The sequence below is a fragment of the Mirounga angustirostris genome, unplaced genomic scaffold (assembly GCF_029215605.1).
Source record: "Mirounga angustirostris isolate CCGP_5_RB_7025 unplaced genomic scaffold, mMirAng1.0.hap1 SCAF_17, whole genome shotgun sequence".
NCBI classification, from domain to species: Eukaryota; Metazoa; Chordata; class Mammalia; order Carnivora; family Phocidae; genus Mirounga; species Mirounga angustirostris.
In genome coordinates this window covers 32,371,832-32,394,851 of record NW_026991725.1, presented here as the reverse complement: position 1 = coordinate 32,394,851, position 23,020 = coordinate 32,371,832, and the positions used below count along the sequence as shown (strand labels likewise).

Below are 23,020 nucleotides of genomic sequence, written 5' to 3'. Positions count from 1 at the left end.
TTAAAATCTTAAAACACACACACACACACAAAACCCTTTTGTTCAGTATTAGGCACTTGGGTGGTACAAAGGAGAAGTCCACTCAGCCAGGGTGCCCAGGGAGGGCTTCCTGGAAGTAGTGGTTCTTGTGTAGGTTGAGTCTAGAAAGACAAATTAAAGTTCTCTGGGGTGACAAAAAGGAGGGGTGCCCCAGGAGGCAAGCAGACCATAAGCAAAGGCCTGGGGGGGGGGTTGTAAAACAGCTTGGCCCATTTGTGAGGATGGAGATGGCACGGCCAGAGGGTGGGTACGTGCGGGGCAGGGGAGGGTGATAAGGTAGGGATGGGGTCATGGCGAGCCTGGGGAGCCAGGTGGAAGGGTGTGGACACGCTACTAAGCAGTAAGAAGCCACTGAAGGAGAACGCAGGTTTGATCAGATTTGTGATTTCAGAAATGTGGATGGTGGATTACCGGGGAGCCCAGTGGGAAGCAGGGAGGCAGGTGGGGGGGATCTGGACAGAGCGGGTGAGGGGCGATGAAGGAGCAAGAGCCTGAAGGATGGAGAGCCTTGTGGGTGATGGACCTGGGAATGGACCAGGTGTACCACCAGCCAAAACCATGCCTCAATTGGCCTAGCCAGGGACAGCACTTTCTCCCTCTCATGACAAGACAGCCAGACATGAAGGGCCTTCAAGGCCGGTAAAGAGGGTGGGAGAGGAATTTGGGAGGAAGTGCAGATTTTGAAGGGGGAGATGCAGAGTCTGCCTGGGGCCGGCTGGGTTCAGCAGGAGGAGTTCACACAGCCGGCTGTGCCGTCTGTGGGTCTGGAGCCCGGGGCGGGGAGAGCCCAGGGGAAGGAAGAGGCGGGGGCCAGGCAGCAATCTCTAAACAGACATGTGCCAACGTGCCAGGCACCAGATGCAGTGATGACCCCAAACCCCAGGCTGTGTGGAGTCTGGCGGGGGAGACGGATACCAACAGACCCTCGTGCAAGCAGGGCATGAATTACTGCTGACCTTAGAGCTTTGAAGACTTCGTGCGCTGGGGGCCTCCAGGGACTCCAGCCAGTGTAGCTTCCACGAGTGCTGTCTCTGGTTCTCCGTCGTCCCACCTGGGGCCCCGTGAAGGGCAGAGTGGGCAGCATCAGGCCAGAGGATTGTTGCCAAGCGAGGCCTGTGAACTGGGAGGGCGCCCAGCAGCCGTGGGGTCTCTGCAGGGCCATCTTGTGTATGGGCATGTCTGTGGGGCCGGGGATGGGATGAAGGCGGGAAGGTGTGTGGCCAGCGGCAGGGTAGGATGGGGGGGGTGTGGGTGTGTGTACATGTGTGCTCTCGCACACGCACGCTCCCACGCCCACGACGGGGCGGAGGAGCAGCTGAGGGATGGGCTCAGCAGGGATGAGCAGAGTCATCCCCCTGGAAACACGACTCCCTGGGTGATGGTAGGGAGCAGCTGGGCCGCCAGGCAGGGGGGCGTGGCCGGCTCCGCCCAATGGCTCTGGCCTCTCCCTGGGCCGCCCTCCCCACCTGTTGACCAAGCCCGGGGAAGTGCTGTGCTGGCCGGGGCAGGGACGCTGCACGCCGAGAAAGGGCCGCCCTCACGTGGAGCCCTGGGAGCCTCTGACGGGGTCTGCCTGAGCCCCCTTGGTGGAGAGCTGGCTCTGGGGTGTCCATGCGGGCAGGCCTTGCAGTGGCTCGGGTGACTGGGCTGCCGTGGTCCCCATGTGCCTGCCTGCTGATGTGGGTCATTCCCCAGGGCCTTGTGGATAAGTGACCCACCACCTCCACTGGGAATGGGCTCAGGAGGGCTGGGCAGCAGCGGGGCCATCAGGAGAGGCCAAGGGACAGTCCACACTGTTCTCACAGGCCTCTGAAGCTCCGGGTGGGTGCGCCTTTATCCACCCAGTCCACACAGGGACCACCAGCCAGAAACAGTCCCTGGAACCTCTAGCCCTGCCCCGCCATTGAAACTCCCATGCCTTTGTCCCCATGACCTTGCCTTTGTGTCCTCCTCTTCCTCAGTGGCATCTGTAGGCTCTCCTGACATGCCCCCACCCTCCCCCCTGCACACACACAGCTTGCATCCTTTTGCTCCAGCCCCTCTGCTTTCACACGGGTTAGATCCCACAAGTTCCGTGGGAGGGAGCTGGTGGGACCCTCTGCAGAGCCTGGGTCCCTTCCTTCTTCCCTCTCCTCGCCCAACATCATGCTTCCCCAAGGCTCAGGACAGGGTGGGCCGCCCCCCCATCTTTCTTTCCCCTTCCCTCCAGGCCAGGGATGGCAAATACAGGCAGATTGGCTACATTCTCCTTTCTCGATGGGGTCTGCCCGCAGTTCTAGGCAGCCCACAGCAGCCCTTAAGACGAAATCCACCTGCCCTTCCTGCTTTAGGCTGCTCCCACCAGGCCCTTCATCTTGAGCCATCCTTGGGGCCGCCTGCACTGTCACCTTTGAGTCCTGTCCGCCTCGCTGCCGGCCTCAGGCCGCTTGAGCGTAGCCAGCTGTGGTTCTCTCTGTCCCCACAGGCCGACGCCGCACAGTTCTGGAGCTTGGGCCCAGGAAGCGGTGGAGGGCACTGGGGCATTGGCCCCAAGTCCCCAGCACCGAAGAGGACCTGGTGGGTTTGCTGTGGGTCCCAAGGGCAGCCAACCCCCTGCTGGGGAGAGTGTGGTGCAGGCCCGGGGGTGATGCTCTTGTGTCCAGCACCCAGGCCCTGCAGGCACAGCTCCCAGTCCCGACAGGCCTTGCGCGCTGACCACCCCGGCCTGGCCCCGGGGCAGGCAGGAGGTGAGTAGCAGACAGCAGGCCCAGGGCGGGGGAGCCGCCAAGCACCCGGGGGGCGGCACACTGCAGCCGCCCCGGCGACCCGCCACCCTCCCAGCCGCCGAGCCCAGGATGCGAGAATGGCCAGCTCATCTCTGCCCACCCTGGTGCCTCTGGGCCCTGAGAGCCTGCGCCCCTTCACCCGGGAGTCCCTGGCAGCCATAGAGCGGCGGGTGCAGGAGGAGGAGGCCCGGCAGCAGCGGAACAAGCAGATGGAGATCGAGGAGTCTGAAAGAAAGCCGCGCAGCGACCTGGAGGCCGGCAAGAACCTGCCCCTCATCTACGGGGACCCCCCACCGGAGGTCATCGGCATCCCCCTGGAGGACCTGGACCCCTACTACAGCGACAAGAAGGTCTGGACCCGGTAGGGTTTCTTCTCCCTGCCTGTCCATCATCCGTCTGTCTGCCTGTCCCTAGACCTCACAGCACTCTCTCTGCCACAGACCTTCATCGTCCTTAACAAGGGCAAGGCCATCTTCCGCTTCTCTGCTACGCCCGCCCTCTACATGCTGAGCCCCTTCAGCATCATCAGACGCTGCGCCATCAAAGTGCTCATCCACTCATATCCTGCCCAAGTGGGGCGAGTGCAGGGGCAAGAAGGGGTTAGGGGCGGGCAAAGCCAGGTGCTGTAGGCGAGGAGGCCCTCCGCCCACCTCCCCTCCCCACCTGCTGCTCCCTCACTTTCCTTGACCCTCCCCCTGACGCTGTTCAGCATGTTCATCATGATCACCATCCTGACCAACTGTGTGTTCATGACCATGAGCAACCCGCCTTCCTGGTCCAAGCACGTGGAGTAAGTCTCCTCCTCCTCAGAGGCCCCCTCCCCCCACCCCGCCCGGGTCTGGGACACAGCCCACCCCAGGGGTCTGCACCCCAAGGATGCCCCAAGTGGCACTTCCAGGAAGACACACACTGCAACTGTCCCCCCCCACCAACACCGTAAGACCCTAGGGTGGTGCACACTGTCACTCTCACCAATATCCTCAACCCCCCGGGCGGCATATTTCATTGTTGTGACCTCCCTCCTGGGAGGTCCATCCTCACCACCCCTGGCCCTGGGCACACTCTCCCGACCAGGTACACATTCACGGGGATCTATACCTTTGAGTCCCTCATCAAGATGCTGGCCCGGGGCTTCTGCATTGACAACTTCACATTCCTCCGGGACCCCTGGAACTGGCTGGACTTCAGCGTCATCACCATGGCGTGAGCAGGGCCTGGAGGGCATCCTGAGGTGGAGGAGGGTGAGGGAAGGGTGCCAGGCCTCAAAGAGGGCAGCTGAGGGGGCTGACCCTCTGGGAGGGGCGGACTGCGGGGGTGACGGGCAGGGGTGCGGCGAGCTGCCATTGCTGGGGTCTGGCGGGGAGGCTCTCCTGATGCCCCCTCCGTGAGCCTCCACACGCCGTGTGCAGCCACAGGCAACAGGGCTGGACCCCAATCCCACAGGCCTCTACCCTTGCCACCCCCACGCCCAGAAAAACTCCTGCACTGTCTTCCCCAGCTCTCAGGACCCAAGAGGAACCTTGGGGGGTCTGACCTGACCTTCCCCCCCCAACCCCTGTGGTTACCCCAACCACAAGGATTCCTCAGCAATCCTCATTCCGGGCCTAGAGAAGCTGTGATTTCTGCCCTCACATCCACTCCCGACTCTGACACAGCCTTCACCCCAACCCCCCTGCCCAGGTACCTGACGGAGTTTGTGGACTTGGGCAACATCTCAGCCCTGAGAACCTTCCGGGTGCTGCGGGCCCTGAAAACCATCACGGTCATCCCAGGTACTGGGAAGGTGCAGGGACCCTCTGCCTGAGCCAGCGGGCCTCCCCCCACCAATGCCCAGGCCTGGAACCTGACACTCAGGTCCAGGAGCCTGACCCAGGGTCACAACACTCTCACACCAAAACCTGGACACAGTTGGGGGGACCCCATGGCCAGGGAGGAGCAGGGGCTGGAGGCTGGAGGATGGGCGTCCGAGAGGCAGCACAGCAAGGTGGTTAGAGCACAGACCCTGAGCCAGACTTCTTGAGCTCAAGTCTCATCTCCACCACTTCCTAACTTGGACTTCGGGCAAGTGGTTCAACCTGCCTATGACTCAGTTTCCTCCTCTATAAAATGTGCATAATAATAGTCCCACTCATTGGGCTGTTACGAGGATTAAATGTGCATGGATGTGTGTTAAATAAAATGAGCAGACTGGGCAGAGCAGAGAACTCCACTAGGGAGAGACAAAGGGAATGAGTGATGGAACGTGCCGGCCCCGAGGGCTCAATAAGGAACATGCCACATACCCACTGAGCAGTCAGGCCAGGGCAATTCCAAAGTAATGCAGCGAGAAACATGAAATAAATAGAATCCTGAAAACCCAGGTCCTCAAAAAAGCACATGGAGAAACCAGACAAGGTTCACGAAAGGAGAGAAAGACGGTCTGAAAAGAGATGGACCCTGGGAGGAGGGGGATTAGGTCTGAGTGCTAGAAAGTACCATAATTTTCCCCTAGTCCAATGCCCTCAAACTGTGGCTGAGGAAGGTGACACCCTGACAGGCCCTGGGAGAGGAAGTGCTTTCCGAAGGCCATATTGCTCTCTGGCCACCGAGTGAAGGCCACGGTCCTCAACACCACGCTTCCAGCATCCTCCCAGCTTGGAGGGTTTTGATAAGGCAGCTGCTGAGCCCCTGTTTTCCACATCAGGATAAGAAAAGGAAATGAACTGGGGTGCCTGGGTGGGCTCTGTCAGTTAAGTGTCTGCTTCGGCTCAGGTCATGGTCCCAGGGTCCTGGGATCGAGCCCCACATCGGGCTCCCGGCTCGGCGGGAAGCCTGATTCTCCCTCACCCGCTCCCCCTGCTTGTGTTCCCTCTCTCACTATGTCTCCCTCTGTCAAATAAATAAATAAAACCTTAAAAAAAAAGGAAAGGAAATGAACTGATATGGAAGGGAGAGACACTCTGATTAGGCCCAAAGAAAAAGTTACAGCTCTTCCATAAATGATGGGAATCCATCCCTGGAAGTCTTTAAGAGTTTCTATGCCTTTGTCTGTCCAAAGGGGCAGGTTGCAATAAGATCTCCAGCTCAGTCCAGAGCTGCTGTTCCTTGGGTGTTAATAGGCATTATAAGAAAAAGTGTTCTGTTGTCAAGTAAGTTAAGAAAATGTGGTATTAAAGTGTGTGTTTGTTTCTGCAGGACTTGTCAGAGCCTTTGATAGGCTAATCTACAGTCATGCTCCAAGAGCAGAATCTAGAACTGAGCCTTTCCCAAACATTTATCGAACCCCTTCTTTTAAGGGCACAGCTGGGGAGATCAGTGTTGTGTAGAACACAGTTTGGGAGTGTTGACCTGGTGACATTCAACTCCACCGTGGGCCTGTGTGTTACTCTACAAGTCAGGCAACAACCTGGAAAGTCCTTATAGCTTACTCTTCTAGTGGCCGAGATTCTGTGGCCATTCAAAGGCTCCACATCAAGGATGAGATGGGAGAGGGGTGGGCTCATTTGGGGAGGCTTCAGGGAAGTGGTGCCCCTCATATATCAAGCCTTGAAGGAGATGTGTAGGCAAAGGCTTGAGGGGATAGGAGAGGGAGCTCTCACCCTGCGAAACCCCTACCCTCACCCTCCCTCTGGTCAGGGCTGAAGACGATTGTGGGGGCCCTGATCCAGTCCGTGAAAAAGCTGTCGGACGTGATGATCCTCACCGTCTTCTGCCTGAGTGTCTTTGCGCTGGTGGGGCTGCAGCTCTTCATGGGAAACCTGAGGCAGAAGTGCGTGCGCTGGCCCCCGCCCTTCAATGACACCAACACCACGTGGTACGGCAACGACACGTGGAACGGCAACGACACGTGGAACGGCAACAACACGTGGAACGGCAATGACGCGTGGAACGGCAATGACACGTGGAACGGCAATGGCACGTGGAACAGCCATGAGAGCTGGGCCAGCAACTCGACCTTTGACTGGGATGCCTACATCAGTGACGAAGGTAAGAGCGCAGGCTGGGGAGGCCGGGGGGATCTGTCCCAGCCCCTAGGGCAGCCCCTCACACGGGATAAGCAGCAGGGGGCACCGAAGCTTAAATCCATCGCTTACCAGCTTGGGGAACCTCTGACAAGTCACGTGGTCTCCCTAACCCTCAGAACCCTCACCTCTAAAACTGAGGCAACAGTGCCTTTCTCGGGCGCCTGGGTGGCTCAGTCGGTGAAGCGTCTGCCTTCGGCTCAGGTCATGATCCCAGGGTCCTGGGATCGATTCCCGCATGGGGTGCCCTGCTCAGCAGGGAGTCCGCTTATACCCCTCTGTCTGCCACTCTCTCCCTCCTCCTCCCCTCTGCTTGTGCATGCTCCCGTGCACGCGCTCTCTTTCTCAAAAAAATAAATAAAATCTTTAACAAAAAAATGCCTTTCTCAAAGGGTGAGCGTGACAATGAATGCCCCATGGCTTTGAAAATCCTCCGGCTTTCTCTATGAAAAGCAGCGGCCCATCGTCCCCATTCCCTAACCAACACATCCCTTATTTTCCCCCATAACATGACCTCCTGGCACCCTGGCAGGGCCACCACCCGCCACCCATGGACTCACCTGGTCACACCCCATACTCCACAGGCACACACACAGCCACACGTTTTCACGCAGCCACCGTTAGTCCATACAAGGCCTTCTGGCTAATTAGGAAAGAGTACCCCTTCTTCAACCTGGCCCCTGGATTCCAGCTCTCCCCCCACCTGCTCACCCCTCAGTCGGGCGTCCCACACAGACGTGCAGTAGCCGCGTGCAAACGCACACGCCGGCGGGCCGGCCCTCTGTGCCCCTGCTGCGTCCCGACCGCCCAGCCACACACCCGAGGCACTGAGCCGACACAGCTTGCAGCTGGGCTCCCTGAAAGGCATCTACCCAAAGACCTTAAAGGAGGGACAGGGGCAGCCAGAGAGCCTCCATTTGCTGCATGTGATGCACACAGATGTGCCCCCAGGCGTGCAGTGAGTGCGAGGGTCCACAATGTGTCCACGTGGGTGACACGTCTCCTCTGTGGCCTCTGACTCCCAAAGGGAACTTCTATTTCCTGGAGGGTGCCAATGACGCCCTGCTCTGTGGGAACAGCAGCGATGCTGGGTGAGTGATACGGGCGGCTGGGAAGAGGTGTCCCAGGGGTGTCAGGAGTCGGGAGCTGACTAGGGACAAGGACGTGGGGTGGAGGGGAAGGTAAGGAAAACCCGTGGACGTGAATGGGACCCTTCCCTGTTTGGGGGACGTGGACAGAACTATAGGATTTTTCCTCTTGGGATTCCCCCCATCTTTTGCTCGGCTGGAGTTCTCTTCCCTCCCTAAAGCCAGCAGCCCGTTTTATCCACAGGCACTGCCCCGAGGGTTACGAGTGTATCAAGGCTGGGCGGAACCCCAACTACGGCTACACCAGCTACGACACGTTCAGCTGGGCCTTCCTGGCCCTCTTCCGCCTCATGACCCAGGACTACTGGGAGAACCTCTTCCAGCTGGTACGACTGCCCCCGCCCTGCTCGAAGCCCCCCCGCCACCTGGCCCCAGCCCCACAGCCTCCTCAGGGCATGGCCGGACCTGTAACAAGGCCCCCTCCTCCCTGAGACCCCCGTCAGCGCCCCTGCAGACAGCTTCTCGGAGGCCTCTGACACTGGGGACCTGCCCACATCTGGCCACAGCCTTCTCTTCCTTTGCCACCTTCGCCTTAAGCGCTGAGATCTGGGCCTGGCACAGACCCCCCAGGCCTCACAGCAACCAGGAGGGTAGCTTAGAAATTCAACCGTGCCCCTACACAATTATTTAGCTTCTACCGTTTGCATGGTAGGCAGGTTGCGTCTGGAGCCGCAGTGCCTTCTGGTCCCTGGTAATGTTTCTAACACTGATGATATTAATGATAATAATAATAATGGCAACTATTATTTGTTGAGCTCTTATTAGATGCCAGGCACGGTAGCAACGGTAGGATTCAAGTTGACCCCAAAGCCCGTGTTCACTTTTTTTTTTTTTTTTTTTTTTTAATCCTGGCTCTCTAATCTCAAGATGTCTGTCTCAGGTCCTAGGGCTCTCTGAGCCAGGAGACCAGGAAAGTCTGGGTCCCAAGTGTATATTTTGAAGCTCCCCAGAATGTGGCTTAGCCGGCCAAGGATGGCTATCCCCTGCCTCAAGGTCCTCAAATCGCCAGGCTCTGTGAGCGACCCTCCCTGTCTACCTATCTGGGCAGTGGGTGTGTGGCGAGGGGTGGTGGGTGAAAGCAGGCAGGGGGCCATGGGACGCTCCCTCTCCCTCTCCCCCTCCTCCCAGACCCTTCGAGCTGCTGGCAAGACCTACATGATCTTCTTCGTGGTCATCATTTTCCTGGGCTCCTTCTACCTCATTAACCTGATCCTGGCGGTAGTGGCCATGGCGTATGCAGAGCAGAACGAGGCCACCCTGGCCGAGGATCAGGAGAAAGAAGAAGAGTTTCAGCAGATGCTGGAGAAATTCAAAAAGCAGCAGGAGGAGCTGGGGAAGGTCTGCACTCAGGGAGAGGAGGCCCTCAGCCTGGGTTCTCCCGGGCAGGCTGAGGGTGAGGGAGAGGCATGGGGTAGGGGCTGCAAGGCAGGGTGAGCACAAGGCCCCAGGCTGGGGGCTTTGCGGGGATGGGAGGCATCCAGGCAGTAGAAAGAGTAATCCGCAGCTCTGTGCCTCAGTGTCCCGATAAACAACAAGGCATCTGGAGTAGTTAAACCTGAAGTGACCTTCCAGCTCAAATATCTATGGTCTTGTGATTCTTTCTGGGCGGGATATGGGCCCGTGCTGAGGGAGAGGTGGGTCCTGGGGAGGTCCTGGCGTGAAGCCGCCCATTTCCTCACCACCTCCTGGAGCGTAGGGTCAGTCCAGGCTTCCGAGAGCTGTGGGTCTTCAGGGATGAAGGTCTTCAGTCACTTTGGTCCCTACCCTGTCAGTCCCGTCACCCCCGAGGTCGCCCCCCGAACCGCACCAGGCTCAGGACTTGGAAAGAAGCTCTGAGGGTCCGTTAGTCCATCCACCGGGCTCCAGGATGGACTCCGTGCCCACCATCCTTGCTGATCCACAGGCCAAGCCTGCCCAGGCTCTGGAAGGCGGGGAGGCAGATGGGGACCCAGCCCACGGCAAAGACTGCAACGGCAGCCTAGACACATCGCTGGGGGAGAAGGGGCCTCCCCGGCAGAGCTGCAGTGCAGACAGCGCTATCTCAGACGCTATGGAAGGTGAGTGCTTGACACCCCTCTGGACATCCTCCTCTGCTCATCCTGCCCATCAGGCCACTCGGGCTCCTGGGCGGGGGGCGGGCAGGTGGGGCCTGGCTGGGCCCAGCTTCGGAAGGACAGTAACTTCATATAGGTATCGAAGAAATGGCCGTGAGGAATATAATGCTGGCTTAGCCCGGCCCAGTTCTGGCTGCAAGGCCAGGCTGCTATGGGAACTGGGGGCTTCCGGGGGAGGACCTCGGGGGCTGCCAAGGCAATGGGGAAGGACAGGAGGATCATACTAACCAGGAAGGCCCAGGGTTCTGGAAACTGGAAATCCTGCTCCTCAAATGTCTTCTGGACAGAAGTTAAAGGCCAAAGGTCAAACTCTGCCCAGGTAGAGTCCCAGATTCCCTCAAATCCCCATACTGCCCTACAAGTGCCAGGGAAAGAACAGGATAAGGTAACAAGGACAGGGTGGATAGACACAAACACGGATGGATGGATGGATGGATGGATGGATGGATGGATGGATGGGCTGAAAGATCAGTGAATGGGAAGAGACATGGGTGTGTGGATGGATGAGAGGAAAGGGGGGAGCGAGGGAAATAGGAGGAGGGAGGAGAAGGGGAGGAGGAAGCAAAGGAAGAAGGAAATCTGACATGGAAGAGATCTGGTCCCCTTCTCAGGTCCCCCTCCCCTTCCTTGTGCCAGGAAGGACTGGGAGGGCCTAGAGAACTTTGGAGACCTCTGGAGGAGGTCACTCAACGCTGCCCTGTGTTTCTACCCTACTCCCAGAGCTGGAAGAGGCCCACCAGAAGTGCCCACCGTGGTGGTACAAGTGTGCCCACAAAGTGCTCATATGGAACTGCTGCACCCCATGGATGAAGTTCAAGAGCATCATCCACCTGATTGTCATGGACCCCTTCGTGGACTTGGGCATTACCATCTGCATTGTGCTCAACACCCTCTTCATGGCCATGGAGCATTACCCCATGACAGAGCACTTTGACAACGTGCTCACTGTGGGCAACCTGGTAGGGAGGGGACAGGGAGAGGTGTCACTCCCAGGCAGGACAGGAGAGAGAAGGGCCACAGGGCCCTATGGGGCCATCTGGGCTGTGTGGAAATACGGGGCACTATTGGGGGGCATATGGGGACAAGCTGGGCTTATTCTCTCCCAGTATATGGGGGGCAGGAGTTGAGATACACGGGAGGTACATGGGGTGACCCATGGGATGTGGAATTTGGGTTTTAGGGTATTTGGAGGCAGAGAGAATGGGAATGAGGTGCTAGACATTTTAAAATTAGGACTCAGGAGGTCTGGGGTCCAGGCCAGGCCCTGGAGGCAGAGGTGGGGGAGTGGGGGCATGGGTGACAGGTCTCCACTTTCAGAGGTTGATGTGGGCCTAAGAGGGACCAAGGGACCTGAAAGTGGGGGCATATAGCCCTGGGCACCCAGGCCCAAGAGGCCCCCTGGGCATTGTCCCCCAACCCCAGCGCCCTGCCCACTACCATTTCTCGAGCGTGGCCAGGCCAGCTCTGGGCGGCGGCCTTTCCTGCCCAGCTATTGTTGACATGCACTGATCCGCCTGCTTATCCCTGCCCATTAGGAGCATTATCACCTCGTTTCCAGCCCCGCGGAGCCTGACAAAGGGAAAAAGCCGCCTCATCCTCCAGCCCTGCCCTGCCCTTCCCCATTCCCTTAGAAATGTTTCCAGATGGCAAATGGGCCAGATGCTCCCCCCACCACCCTGAGGGTGAGGAGAGCCCAAGGAGAATAAGATTTGGGGGCCTGCGGCAGGATGAGGATGATATGGGTGGTGTGGGCATCAGACCCTGGACTCCCAGCCTGTGAGGCAGGCACTTCTATCCCATGGAGATGTCTAAGGCAGCCATGCCAGGCTGGGCTGGAGGGACAAGCGTGTGCTCTGGACTCACAGTGCAGCTGCCGGGCTGTGCGTGATGGGCCCAGCCTGCCACCTGCCCACCGCCTGCCCACCCCTGCCCGCACTCTGCTGCCGTCTGGGCACCTGCTATGGCCAGGGACAGCTCCTGGGTGGGGTTCAGCATGTGCCCGGGCAAGCTGTGGACCAGGGCAGCTGGTGCCCGGCAGGAGGGGGGCTGTGCCCCGGGAGCTTTCACAGGCTAGGAAGCCCTTACACCCCTGCGCCCGGCTTGTGGAGGGCAGCTCTGGCCTTCTCCTGGATCCCTGATCTTGCCCCCTTTTGGCCCCTACCCTAGACTTCTGAGTCCACCAAGGTTTGCTGAGTTCTGCCAATCAGGGTAGAGAGGGTAGGGTGTAGAGACAGGAAGACTGAATTAAGCACCCCAAGACCTGGGTTTGAGGTCTGACTCATTCCCATATGGGTGGCGTGAGCAAGCACTTGCCGCTTACTCTCAGAGTCTCAACGTTCTCATCTCTGGGACAAGTGACCATCACTCCCAACTACGTAGAAATTGGCATTCCAGTGAGGTCATCACGTGAACCGCAAAGGGCTGTATGAGTGCTAAATATTATGACTGGGGGGAGGCCCCCAAGAAGTGAATGACTGGCCCATGGGCACAAGGCCAGAAGCGGATGGGTTCAGGCCTCCCTCAGGGTGGTACCCACTGTGCCCTGGGGCAGGGCCATTCCACTCACGCACGCACACATGTGGGCCACGGGTACCACTGCCTGACCCCGCTCAGGGCTCTGCCAGGAGGTGGGAGTTGGGGGGGGGGGGGGCGACCCTCAAGGCCCTGTGCTCCCTGAGGCTCTGCGATGTGGGGCGCCCCCCACCCTGCAGGTCTTCACCGGCATCTTCACAGCAGAGATGGTACTGAAGCTCATCGCCATGGACCCCTACGAGTACTTCCAGCAGGGCTGGAACATCTTCGACAGTATCATCGTCACCCTCAGCCTGGTGGAACTGGGCCTGGCCAACGTGCAAGGGCTGTCCGTGCTCCGCTCCTTCCGACTGGTGCGTGAGGCCCAGGGGCCAGGTTGAGGAGGGGCGGGGTGGGGGTACGCAGGAAGATGGGGGGAGAGATCGCCAGGAAGGCACTTGTGCATGCCACTCTGCCACTCCACCACTCAGAACCTTCCTTACTGGAAATGGGGAGGAAGAGAGCCCCCTCCCTTATCACATAGGGCAGCCGGGGGCCAAAATGAGAGCCCTGGGAGCTGACATTTGGGCTTGACTCCTTAGTAACCTTGGGTGAAAGTGGAGAAGGCACCATATTGCAGACCTGAAGGCTGGGGCTCAGGAAGCTCATTAGTAGTGGAATCAGGAGTCCGGTTTAGTATCCTTTCCACCACCCCATAGGAACACTTTTTTTTTTTAACTTTATTATGGGACCTGTCATTCATCCACAAACATATAAAGTATACTGAACCTCTGTGTACCTATCACCCATTCCAACAGCCATCAACATTCTGTGGTTCTTATTCCATCTGTCCTCTACTTTTTATGGGGGGGGGAGCATGTTAAAGCAAATCCTGAACATATAATGTCACTTGTAAAATACTTCAGTCTGTATCTTTAAGATATAAGGACTCTATTTCTTTTGAACACAGAAAGAGGATGAGGTGATCAGATAGGAGTATTCCCATTTAAAATCTTTTTTTTTTTATTAAATGTTTTATTTATGTATTCATGAAAGTCAGAGAGAGAGAGAGAGGCAGAGGCAGAGGGAGAAGCAGGCTCCCCGCCTAGCAGGGAGCCTGATGCGGGACTCGATCCCAGAACCCCGGGATCATGACCTGAGCCGAAGGCAGACGCTTAACCATCTGAGCCACCCAGGCGCCCCAGGAGTATTTCCATTTAACAGAGAGGAAGGCTGAGGCCTCAGATCACTCATGGGGCGGGGATTTGAGTTGTTCTGGAGAGTTCTTTCTCCTAAGGATGGGGCTCCCTCGGGTTGGACCGGGTGGTGGGAGGGGGAGGCTGGGCCTCATTGGAGGAGGGGGGCCTGGACCTCATTGGACCCTGCTTGGCCCCTACCCTCCCCCTGCCCCGCAGCTGCGGGTCTTCAAGCTGGCCAAGTCGTGGCCAACGCTGAACATGCTCATCAAGATCATCGGCAACTCGGTGGGCGCTCTGGGCAACCTGACGCTGGTGCTGGCCATCATCGTGTTCATCTTCGCCGTCGTGGGCATGCAGCTGTTTGGCAAGAGCTACAAGGAGTGCGTGTGCAAGATCGCGGCCGACTGCAGCCTGCCCCGTTGGCACATGCACGACTTCTTCCACTCCTTCCTCATCGTCTTCCGCATCCTGTGTGGGGAGTGGATCGAGACCATGTGGGACTGCATGGAGGTGGCCGGCCAGGCCATGTGCCTCACAGTCTTCCTCATGGTCATGGTCATCGGCAACCTAGTGGTGAGTTAGGCCGGCTGGGTGGCTCCCCCCGCCCCCACCGCCAGGAAACCCAAGCGTCCGAAACATGTGCATTCAGTTATGTCCTTTAAATTGGGCTGTCCTTCAAGGGCCTTTGCCGCATGTGGTTAAATGGGATGAAATCAATGATACTGTAACGTATTCTACTTCCCCCACCCAAAAGGGCAATTTTATATGGTTTAACCCAGGGGCTCTCCAATTTTAACCTGCTTAAGAAGCACCTGGGAGTTTCTTAAAACCCAGATAGATTCCTGGCCCCACGTCCGCAGAGTTTGATTCAGCAGCTTGGGGGCCAGGGCCTGGGACTCTGCATTTCTAACCAACGCAGCTGTCGCTGGTCCAGAGATGACGCTGTGAGTAGTACCGTTGAAACCTAGTGTTTGGGGTAAAGTAACATGATAACTGGAGTCAGACAGACCCACGTTCCAGGCCCAGCTCTGTGTGACCTTGAACAAGCGACTGCTCTGTGGTCAGCTGGGTGCGGGAAGGCGGCACGCGGGGTTGGCATCAGAACTCCCCAGCCTCCTGTCTCTCTCTCACCCTCTCACCCTCCTCCGTTCCTGGAATTGGGCCCCGGGAGAGGGGAGATGGCATAAACTGCTTTCATCCTACCACTTTCTGTGGCTCAGGGCTTCCCTGTGGGGCTGGTGCAGGGGAGGAGCTGCAGGGGGGCCCATGAGGAGCAGGGGTGCAGGCCGCCCTCATGCTGACCAGCATTTCTGTGGCTGGGGCCTGGGGTGGCGTGTCTCCACATCCTGACGCCCACAACTCCTGCCCTGCTCAGGGTGGGTGACACTTCTGCCAGGAGCCCTGTGCCCGGCTGCCCCCTGCCGTGGCCGACGCTGCCCTGAGCAACGGCGGGAGGGGGGGGCGGTGCTGGGAAGACGCACGTCCCCACGTTCCGCAAAGGCCGGTGGAATCCTTAGGCTGCTGGGTCAGCGCTTCTCAGATATCGCTGAGCTCTGGCTGGGGGTAGGAGTCGGCTGGAGGGGAGGGGTGTCACCTCCACTGAGGAAGAGACCCATGGATGAGGTCCATGCAGTCCCACATGGTCTCGATCCACTCCCCACTCCCCTGAGCCTCCAGAGACAGCTAGGCAGGAGAACCCCAGCTGGCTGTCCCTGGGAGAGGGCCTGGGGCCTGGGGAGAGAGAGAGAAGATGCCCCAGCAGAACTTTGGGGCGGGATTGGGATGGGTAGGTAGCTCTGAGTAGAAGGTAAGTTTAAGGGCCCAGCATGACTATAAAGGTCTGTTGGGTTTCCATCTGTACGTGTGTAAACTCAAAAGCATTGCAAGCCCCTGTTTTGCCACTTACTGACTGGGAAAACTTGAGACGTTATTTAACCTCTCTCTGGCCTTAATTTTTCTCATGAGGAAAATGGGGATGGTAATGGTGGTGACCCCCTTCAGCGTGTGGTCTGAGCACTCAGCAAAGCACTTGGTCTACAAGGCTGGGGCCAGGGGGTGGGGTGGAAAGTGACGTTCAGGTCCTCACCTTAGGTGTCACCCCACCCTCCGCAAGGACTGGGCTCCTGCCCTGCGCCCGTCCCCGTGCAAAGGGCTTTACATGCGTTATCCCTAATGCTCTCCCAACCCTGGGAGGGAGGTCAGGTCCGCGCCGCGCTCCGAGGAGCCCCTGCCCCAAACCACACAGCGAGGGTGAGACTGAGCCGGACTAGAACCTGGGTCTGCGTCACGCCAGTAACAGCATCAGTAATAGCAGCGGGGGTGAGAATGACGATGTCAACGGGGGCAGTAACAACGGCGACAGTTGACCTCTCTGTGCATTTGTCCAGCATTCTGAGAGCTTTCTGTGTATCCATCTCCCGATGCTCACACCGCCTGACCGCGACGTGCTGTTTCTTCTCTGGTTTGTAGATGAGGAAGCCAAGGCTCAGGGCAGGAAGCTAGTAACCTGCACAGGATTGGAACCCAAGCAGTCTGGCTCCAGAGTCTGGAACCCCTCCACTGCCTCTGTGTGCCTGTCACATGTGTGTCACTCCCCACACATGCATGCACACGCGTGTGAACACACACGTGCACGCACACACACCGCTGCTACTCCTTCCCAGCCCACTCTGCCGCTCTGCTCTCTTGCTTTGCTCAGAAGGACTGGAGCAGCCCGGGGAGGCAGCACTGGCAGCTCCTTGGGCGCTGTCCCCGCCCACTGCCCCCCCAGCCCAGGCCTCACGGAAGCTGGTGTCTGCCAGAGGGCACTGAGGCATCCTGCCAAGGAGTGTGGGGGCCCCATGATCCCTGCATGTGGCACTTGGGCACTTCCCCTGGGTTACTAGAAGAAGAGGAAATGACAAGGGCGTAGGTAACCCACCCCTCAGAGCCCCTGGGGGAACATGATGTCCATCCCCCTTCCCTCCAGGCCTCCTCCCTACGCCTTGCCTGAGACAGCTATTTCTGTCCCAGGCAGGAGCCGTGTGCAAACCCTGCTGACCCAGAGAGCAGTTAATTCCCATCTCAGATGTGTTTCTGGCAACTGGATGCCTCTCCCCCCCACCACCCCCGACAAAGGGAAAGAAAGACCAATAAATATTGGTTGGGAGCAAAGGCAGAAAAGTAGCTAGGGGGCAGAGAGATGGGGAGGAATCCCCCCAGCACCTTCTCCCCCAGTGTGTATATATAGATACACACACACTTTAAAGACATTATGCTAACACGGTAGGTAAGGCGATGGTAAAAAGACCTTGGAGGGCCCCCGGTAGAAGCCAGGCTGCGAGAGGCACGTAGAGAAGTTGGTCAAAGGTGGACACATATAGGCTCCCCTACTCCTTCATGTCCACTCACACACCCAGCCCTGTTCCAAGGTCCCCAGAGTAAGACCTGGCCCTGCCTCTGGCTGACAGGTGCCAGGACCCCCCACCCCAGCTGGGCTTCACCTTCCTCCTCGTTCCCTGGTAGAAGGTACAGCCACCGTACTGTACAACCTCTGGGGCTGCCATTCACATTGTAGTCTAAATGAATGATATCCTCTAAAGTTATGCAATGACTGGACACCTGGATTCTAGTCCTGATTGTGCTGGATGTCATAGGGCACGTCCCGCTACCTCGCTGGGACTCAGTTTCCTTATTAATAAAATGCTGAGCTGGCCTCAGAGTTAATCGTACTCTTTCCTGTACCTTGTACCTTCTGTCCTTGCACACGTAACAGCCAACATGTTTTGAGTGCCTACTGTGTGCTCTACTTATATTGATCTTTTAATCCTCACAACAATGCAAGGAGGTGGGTACTGGAATCATCCCCACTAATACCCATGAGGAAACGGAGGCATAGAGCAGCGATATGATTTGCCTCAGGACACATCGCTAGTAAACTGGGGTTCAAGGCCAAGCAGCATGTGCACCCCAGTGTCTACTGCCATGCAAACCCACTGCATTGTATCTGATCAAACGTCTGTCTCTACTAGGTTGGAGCTCCCTGACACCACAATGGGAGAGGCTCAGCAAACATCTGCCTCTGGAAAATAAGGCTGGAGACTGGAGGGGTAGACCAGTTACCTCCTAAGTCTTTCAGTAGGGAAATGGGAAGAAAACCAGGTGGAGCAGGGAATCCCGGGGAGAGAACAGGGGGTGAATAGCAGTAGGGTATGCCCTTCCCAGAGCAATGGGGTACATGCATCTGAGCACCGGGGAGCACAGGCTCTATTAACAGACAGGAAAAGAAGGCTCAGCTGATTCAGGGTCCCAATAAGTCCTGGGAACTCAAAGACGAGAGCCCTGTTCTTTGTTCTGCCTTCCCCAACAGTGGAGGTGGAAGACAGAGTCCTAGAAAGAGCCCCTGTCACCCAGTGGGCCTCCCCAAACCCTGCCTCTGCCATGGTCTTGCAGGCTCCTATCATGTGCCTAAGGCTCTACTTCTTTTTCTGCAAAGTGGGGGTGATAGTAACACTCCTCACCTCCCCGAGCAGTTGTGAGGATCCCAGTAGGTGATATCCTTTCAAATGCCCCACCTGTGGTAGGTCTGATCTGGAGACCTGAGGCCCCTGGTGCTGGCTGAAGGTGGCACCCTTGGGGGGGCCCCCGAGGCTGAGCTGAGGTTCCTCCCAACCCCTGTTCCCCAGGTCCTGAACCTCTTCCTGGCCCTGCTGTTGAGCTCCTTCAGTGCCGACAGCCTGGCCACCTCAGATGAGGATGGCGAGATGAACAACCTGCAGATCGCCATTGGGCGCATCAAGTGGGGCATTGGCTTTGCCAAAGCCTTTCTCCTGGGACTGCTGCACGGCAAGATCCTGAGCCCCAGGGAAATTATGCTCAGCCTTGGGGAGCCCGGGGAGCCCGGGGAGGCCGGGGAGAGCGCCCCAGAGGACGAGAAGAAGGAGCCGCCGCCCGATGAGGGCGACAAGGACCTGAAGAAGGACAATCACATCCTGAACCACGTGGGCCTGGTTGACGGCTCTCCCCCCAGCATCGAGCTGGACCACCTCAACTTCATCAATAACCCCTACCTGACCATTCACGTGCCCATCGCCTCCGAGGAGTCCGACCTGGAGATGCCAACGGAGGAGGAGACCGACACTTTCTCAGAGCCTGAGGATGGCAAGGTGAGCCCATCACAGGACCTGGCTTGAGGGGGCCAGGAGTCAGATAGACATGGCTTCGAGTTGTGACCCTAGAGAAGTCACAAATGCTCTCTGAGACTCAGTTTCTCCATCTGTAAAATTGGGGTAATGGCACCTACCTCAGAGCATGGTCAGGAGCATCAGGTGAGATGCTGTGTGTAAGCACATAGAAGGCTCTCTGTGCATGGTGACTGACGATTATTATTCCGATGGGCCCTGCCTGTCCTTCCCCAGTGTCCCTTCGCTCTGGTTCCGCACCTCCACCTGGGTTCCTGCTCACCAGCAGGTGGTGCTCTTGGACAGGATGTTCCTACCTGTGGCACCTTAGCTCCAGGGTGGGGACCCAAGAGGCCTCTCTTAACCCCGCTCCGAACTTGAAGTCGCTCCCACAATCCCACTGGGGCTGGTCCCAACCTCCTAGTGTGGGCCAAAGTGCTGGGTCTGGGCTGGGGACTCTGAGAGGTGGAGGGGCTTGGGGGGCCAAGGGGTTGGGTACAAGGAGAGCAGAGAGCTGGGCATCTCAGCAGTAGCCCTGACCCACCCACACAGGAGATGCCCCCTCCTCCTGCCCCTTCCCTGCGAGGGTGACGGAGGCACTGGGAGTCACCCCCAGAAGCTCAGGCTGAGGCCAGACCTTGCCTGAGCCTCTCAGGGGGGGCGGACTCTGAGCCGCAAAGCCTATCCTCCAGCTCTGGCAGAAGAAGGACTAGCACCTCAGGTAGGGCAGGGCCCCCTTCCATCTCTACCCTATCGGCCCTGGGCCTGGCTGGGCACTGGAGTCTCAAAGAACTTTGCTCTGAAAGCTCTTGACTCCTTATTCCCCCCAGATATGTGTCACGCTGACTTACCAAGGGGCCGAGTGCCTGCCAAGCTATAAATACCCAGGGAAATGTGGCACTGACCTCGGTATGAGGAGCGGAGGTGGGGGAGGGCTGGAGAGCACCCAGGGCCAAGGCTCTGGGGACTCTCAGGGGGGCAAACAAGGCTCCAAGGGGGACTGTGGGAGTTGGGACACGCAGGCAGGGCAAGTGGCTTAGTGGGTGCCCTGGCTGACCTAATGTCTGCCTCGGTTTCCCTTTCTGTCAGCTGGGCACAAGGGGACCTCCGTAATTTTCTGGTGACCATTCTGGATCCAGAGGCTGCCCCCCAAGCTGTCCTCTCCATCTTCCCCTTCAGGGACCTCAACTCCAGCCACGAAGGGGTCCCCTTGAGGAGGGGGGCTAGGGCCAGGAACCTGGCTTGGGACAGCACCAGCTGAGGTGGGGGAGGCCTGGCCAGGCCAGAGCCCCAGCCTACCCACCCTGCCCCCCTCCCATCGGCTTTCCTTGGCCCCAGGCTGGAGCTTCTGCAGGGGAAAGTTTTCCATTCCTTCCGGGCTCCTCAGCCCAGCAGCCCCTGGGCATGGGAAGGCTCAGAACTTGACCCTGCACACCATCCCCTGTGGGCTATGGCAGCCCTGGCTCCATTCTGACCCCTTTCACGCTCCCTCAAAAGTCCCTTCAGGCCTCTTATTCCTCCGCTGCCCCCACCCCACGCTTCCCAGGGCCCCCAGCCCAGCTCAGCCACGCCCAGCCTCCTCCCTCACCTGAGGCCCTCACCTGCCTCCTTGTGTCCTCACATCCCTTCCCAGGCCTCGGCCTGCCCTGCTCCAAATCGAAGCCCCGCGAGGGCAGAACCATAGCTGCCTTGGTCACTGTGGTTCTCCTGCAGAGGCCACAGTGCGGGCTCCATAATCCGGGGCTCAGGGAATGAATGAATGATGAATGAACGAGTCGGTCAGCTCCACCCCCTCTTTCTCCTCTCCCATCTGGTCTCCCATCCTGCCCTCTGCTGGTTCACCTGGTGGGAGGACCCAGGGCTCACGTGACCCCGTGGTCCCCTGCAGAAGCCACCGCAGCGCCTCGATGGGAACTCCTCCGTCTGCAGTACCGCCGACTATAAGCCCCCTGAGGAGGACCCCGAGGAGCAGGCTGAAGAGAACCCCGATGGGGAGCAGCCTGAGGAGTGCTTTACGGAGGGTGAGGGCGAGCCCATGTGCGTGTACCCCCACCACCTCGCCTGGTGCCTCCCCCAGCCCAGCAGCCCCTGGAAGGGACAGACCAGGCCAGGGCCTTTGGGGCCCAACAGCCCTGACCCAGCCCCAGCCAAGTGCCTCCTCGAGGACATCTCAGGATCATGTGCATCACCGAAAGCATGCAGAACTTCCCGTCCCCCCCCACCTCCCCACCCCGCACCAACATGCTGCCCTGCCCTGACACAGCCTGGGGGAGATACAGCCCCAGGGAGGGGCGCCAGAGCCCGGATGCCTCCCAGCCCCTGAGCCCCTGAGCCTCAAGCATGTGCGGTGGGTGCACACCCGCCCCTGAGGACTGCCGTGCGGAATCCCCACGGGGCCCTGAGTGTGACCCCGTGCTTGGGGATGGCCAGTGCTTGGGAACGGCTGCTCGAAGACCGTTACCCTCCTCGGCTTCATCTGCAGAGAGAGGCCAGCCCAGCCCTTCAGGAGAGAGCCCTGCGGACACACTGTTGCCCCCAGGGCCTGGGCTGGGCAGCATGAAGGCCATCAGGGAGAGGTGGGGAGGATGGGATCAGCCGATCCCCGGCAAGGCGGTGGGCACACGCTGGCTGCACGTCCTGAGGCAGCCCCCAGTCCTGTGATGTGGTGCCCTGGCCCCTTCCCTCCCCCAGCCTGCGTGCAACGCTGCCCTATCCTCTACGTGGACATCTCCCAGGGCCGTGGGAAGATGTGGTGGACACTCCGCAGGGCCTGCTTCAAGATTGTCGAGCACAATTGGTTCGAGACCTTCATCGTGTTCATGATCCTGCTCAGCAGCGGAGCCTTGGTAAGCACCGCCCTGGGGGACGGGCGTGGGCAGAGGCAGGTGCCAGGCCCAAAGGAGGCCCTCCCAGGCTCCCTCCTTCCCACATCATGGGAGGGACAAGGCCCGGGCAGTCTGGACCCCAGAGAATCCTAAATGGACTCACTTGTGGTTGCCGGATATGACGTAGAAAATGTTCATTTTCTTAAAGCGACAGGCGGGGTCCCACTCTGTGTGCACCCCCAGTGATAGGTGCCAGCCAGGGCAGAAGTGGGAAGGCCCTGGGAATGTTGAGGTGCTTGGGTGGGGGGCGGTCAGGGTTGAAGATGTGTCATGGTGCTGGCCCCCAAGCAGATGACTGTCACCCCTGGGGAAGGGCTGCTGAGGGGTTTCTCCCCAGGGGTCTGGCACCCGTGGGCCCTGGGGAGTCTGGGAGAAGCCAGCCGCCTGCCCCTGGCCTGGACCCAGTGCCAGACCCCTGGGAAGCCCCAACAGCAGGCAGGGTGGGGGACGTGGTTGCTGCCCCGGCCTCCCGGGCCCCGGCCACCCCGGCCATGCTGGCGTCCCCAGGCCTTCGAGGACATCTACATCGAGCAGCGGCGAGTCATCCGCACCATCCTGGAGTACGCGGACAAGGTCTTCACCTACATCTTCATCCTGGAGATGCTGCTCAAGTGGGTGGCCTACGGCTTCAAGGTGTACTTCACCAATGCCTGGTGCTGGCTCGATTTCCTCATTGTGGATGTGAGTCTGCCCCGGGGGATGTGAGCCAGATCCAGAGGTGGCCCTGAGGCCGAGGGGCTTAGAAAGCCCTGGCCTTGAGGCCCTTCCTGCCCTGACCAGCCCACCCTCCCTCTGCAGGTCTCCATCATCAGTCTGGTGGCCAACTGGCTGGGCTACTCGGAGCTGGGTCCCATCAAATCCCTGCGGACGCTGCGGGCCCTGCGTCCCCTGAGGGCGCTGTCCCGATTTGAGGGCATGAGGGTGGGTGCCGAGGGCGGGCTCTGAGGAGGGCTAGGGGTTGGGGGAGCAGCCTCCGCAGAGCAAGGTGCAGGGGGCGCAGGTCTGTACTCCAGCCACCACGGGGGGGAGGAGAGGCCTCAGACTCTGGGCCCCGCTGAAGGCAAGATCTGAGGGCCCCCAGACATCCTCCCACACCACCCAAGGGCCCCTTCCGGCCCTCAGCCCCTCCGGAGCTCCTCCCTGCCACCGCTGGGGGACAGCAGAGGCTGCATCAGCTCCCAGGGGGGAGCTGTGAGGGC

The 23,020-nt window shown here is 59.0% G+C and overlaps 1 protein-coding gene across 2 annotated transcripts in view; it reads left to right on the top strand.

Moving 5' to 3' along the window:
- The window catches only part of SCN4A (sodium voltage-gated channel alpha subunit 4), a 42,527-nt gene that overhangs the window by 11,490 nt on the left and 8,017 nt on the right, over window positions 1-23,020 (top strand). Inside the window, exons 2-19 of one of the 2 annotated variants that reach the window (XM_064583649.1) lie at window positions 2,504-3,154; window positions 3,245-3,363; window positions 3,505-3,594; window positions 3,879-4,007; window positions 4,485-4,576; window positions 6,420-6,770; window positions 7,833-7,896; window positions 8,138-8,279; window positions 9,082-9,291; window positions 9,857-10,010; window positions 10,788-11,026; window positions 12,779-12,952; window positions 13,994-14,350; window positions 18,442-18,921; window positions 20,825-20,957; window positions 21,628-21,782; window positions 22,329-22,502; window positions 22,620-22,742. In XM_064583649.1, the coding sequence (XP_064439719.1) occupies window positions 2,882-3,154; window positions 3,245-3,363; window positions 3,505-3,594; window positions 3,879-4,007; window positions 4,485-4,576; window positions 6,420-6,770; window positions 7,833-7,896; window positions 8,138-8,279; window positions 9,082-9,291; window positions 9,857-10,010; window positions 10,788-11,026; window positions 12,779-12,952; window positions 13,994-14,350; window positions 18,442-18,921; window positions 20,825-20,957; window positions 21,628-21,782; window positions 22,329-22,502; window positions 22,620-22,742 (3,459 nt within the window). In that variant the 5' untranslated portion in view covers window positions 2,504-2,881. The remainder of the gene's footprint in view (window positions 1-2,503; window positions 3,155-3,244; window positions 3,364-3,504; window positions 3,595-3,878; window positions 4,008-4,484; window positions 4,577-6,419; window positions 6,771-7,832; window positions 7,897-8,137; window positions 8,280-9,081; window positions 9,292-9,856; window positions 10,011-10,787; window positions 11,027-12,778; window positions 12,953-13,993; window positions 14,351-18,441; window positions 18,922-20,824; window positions 20,958-21,627; window positions 21,783-22,328; window positions 22,503-22,619; window positions 22,743-23,020) is intronic. The other variant, XM_064583650.1, reaches the window with a different exon arrangement.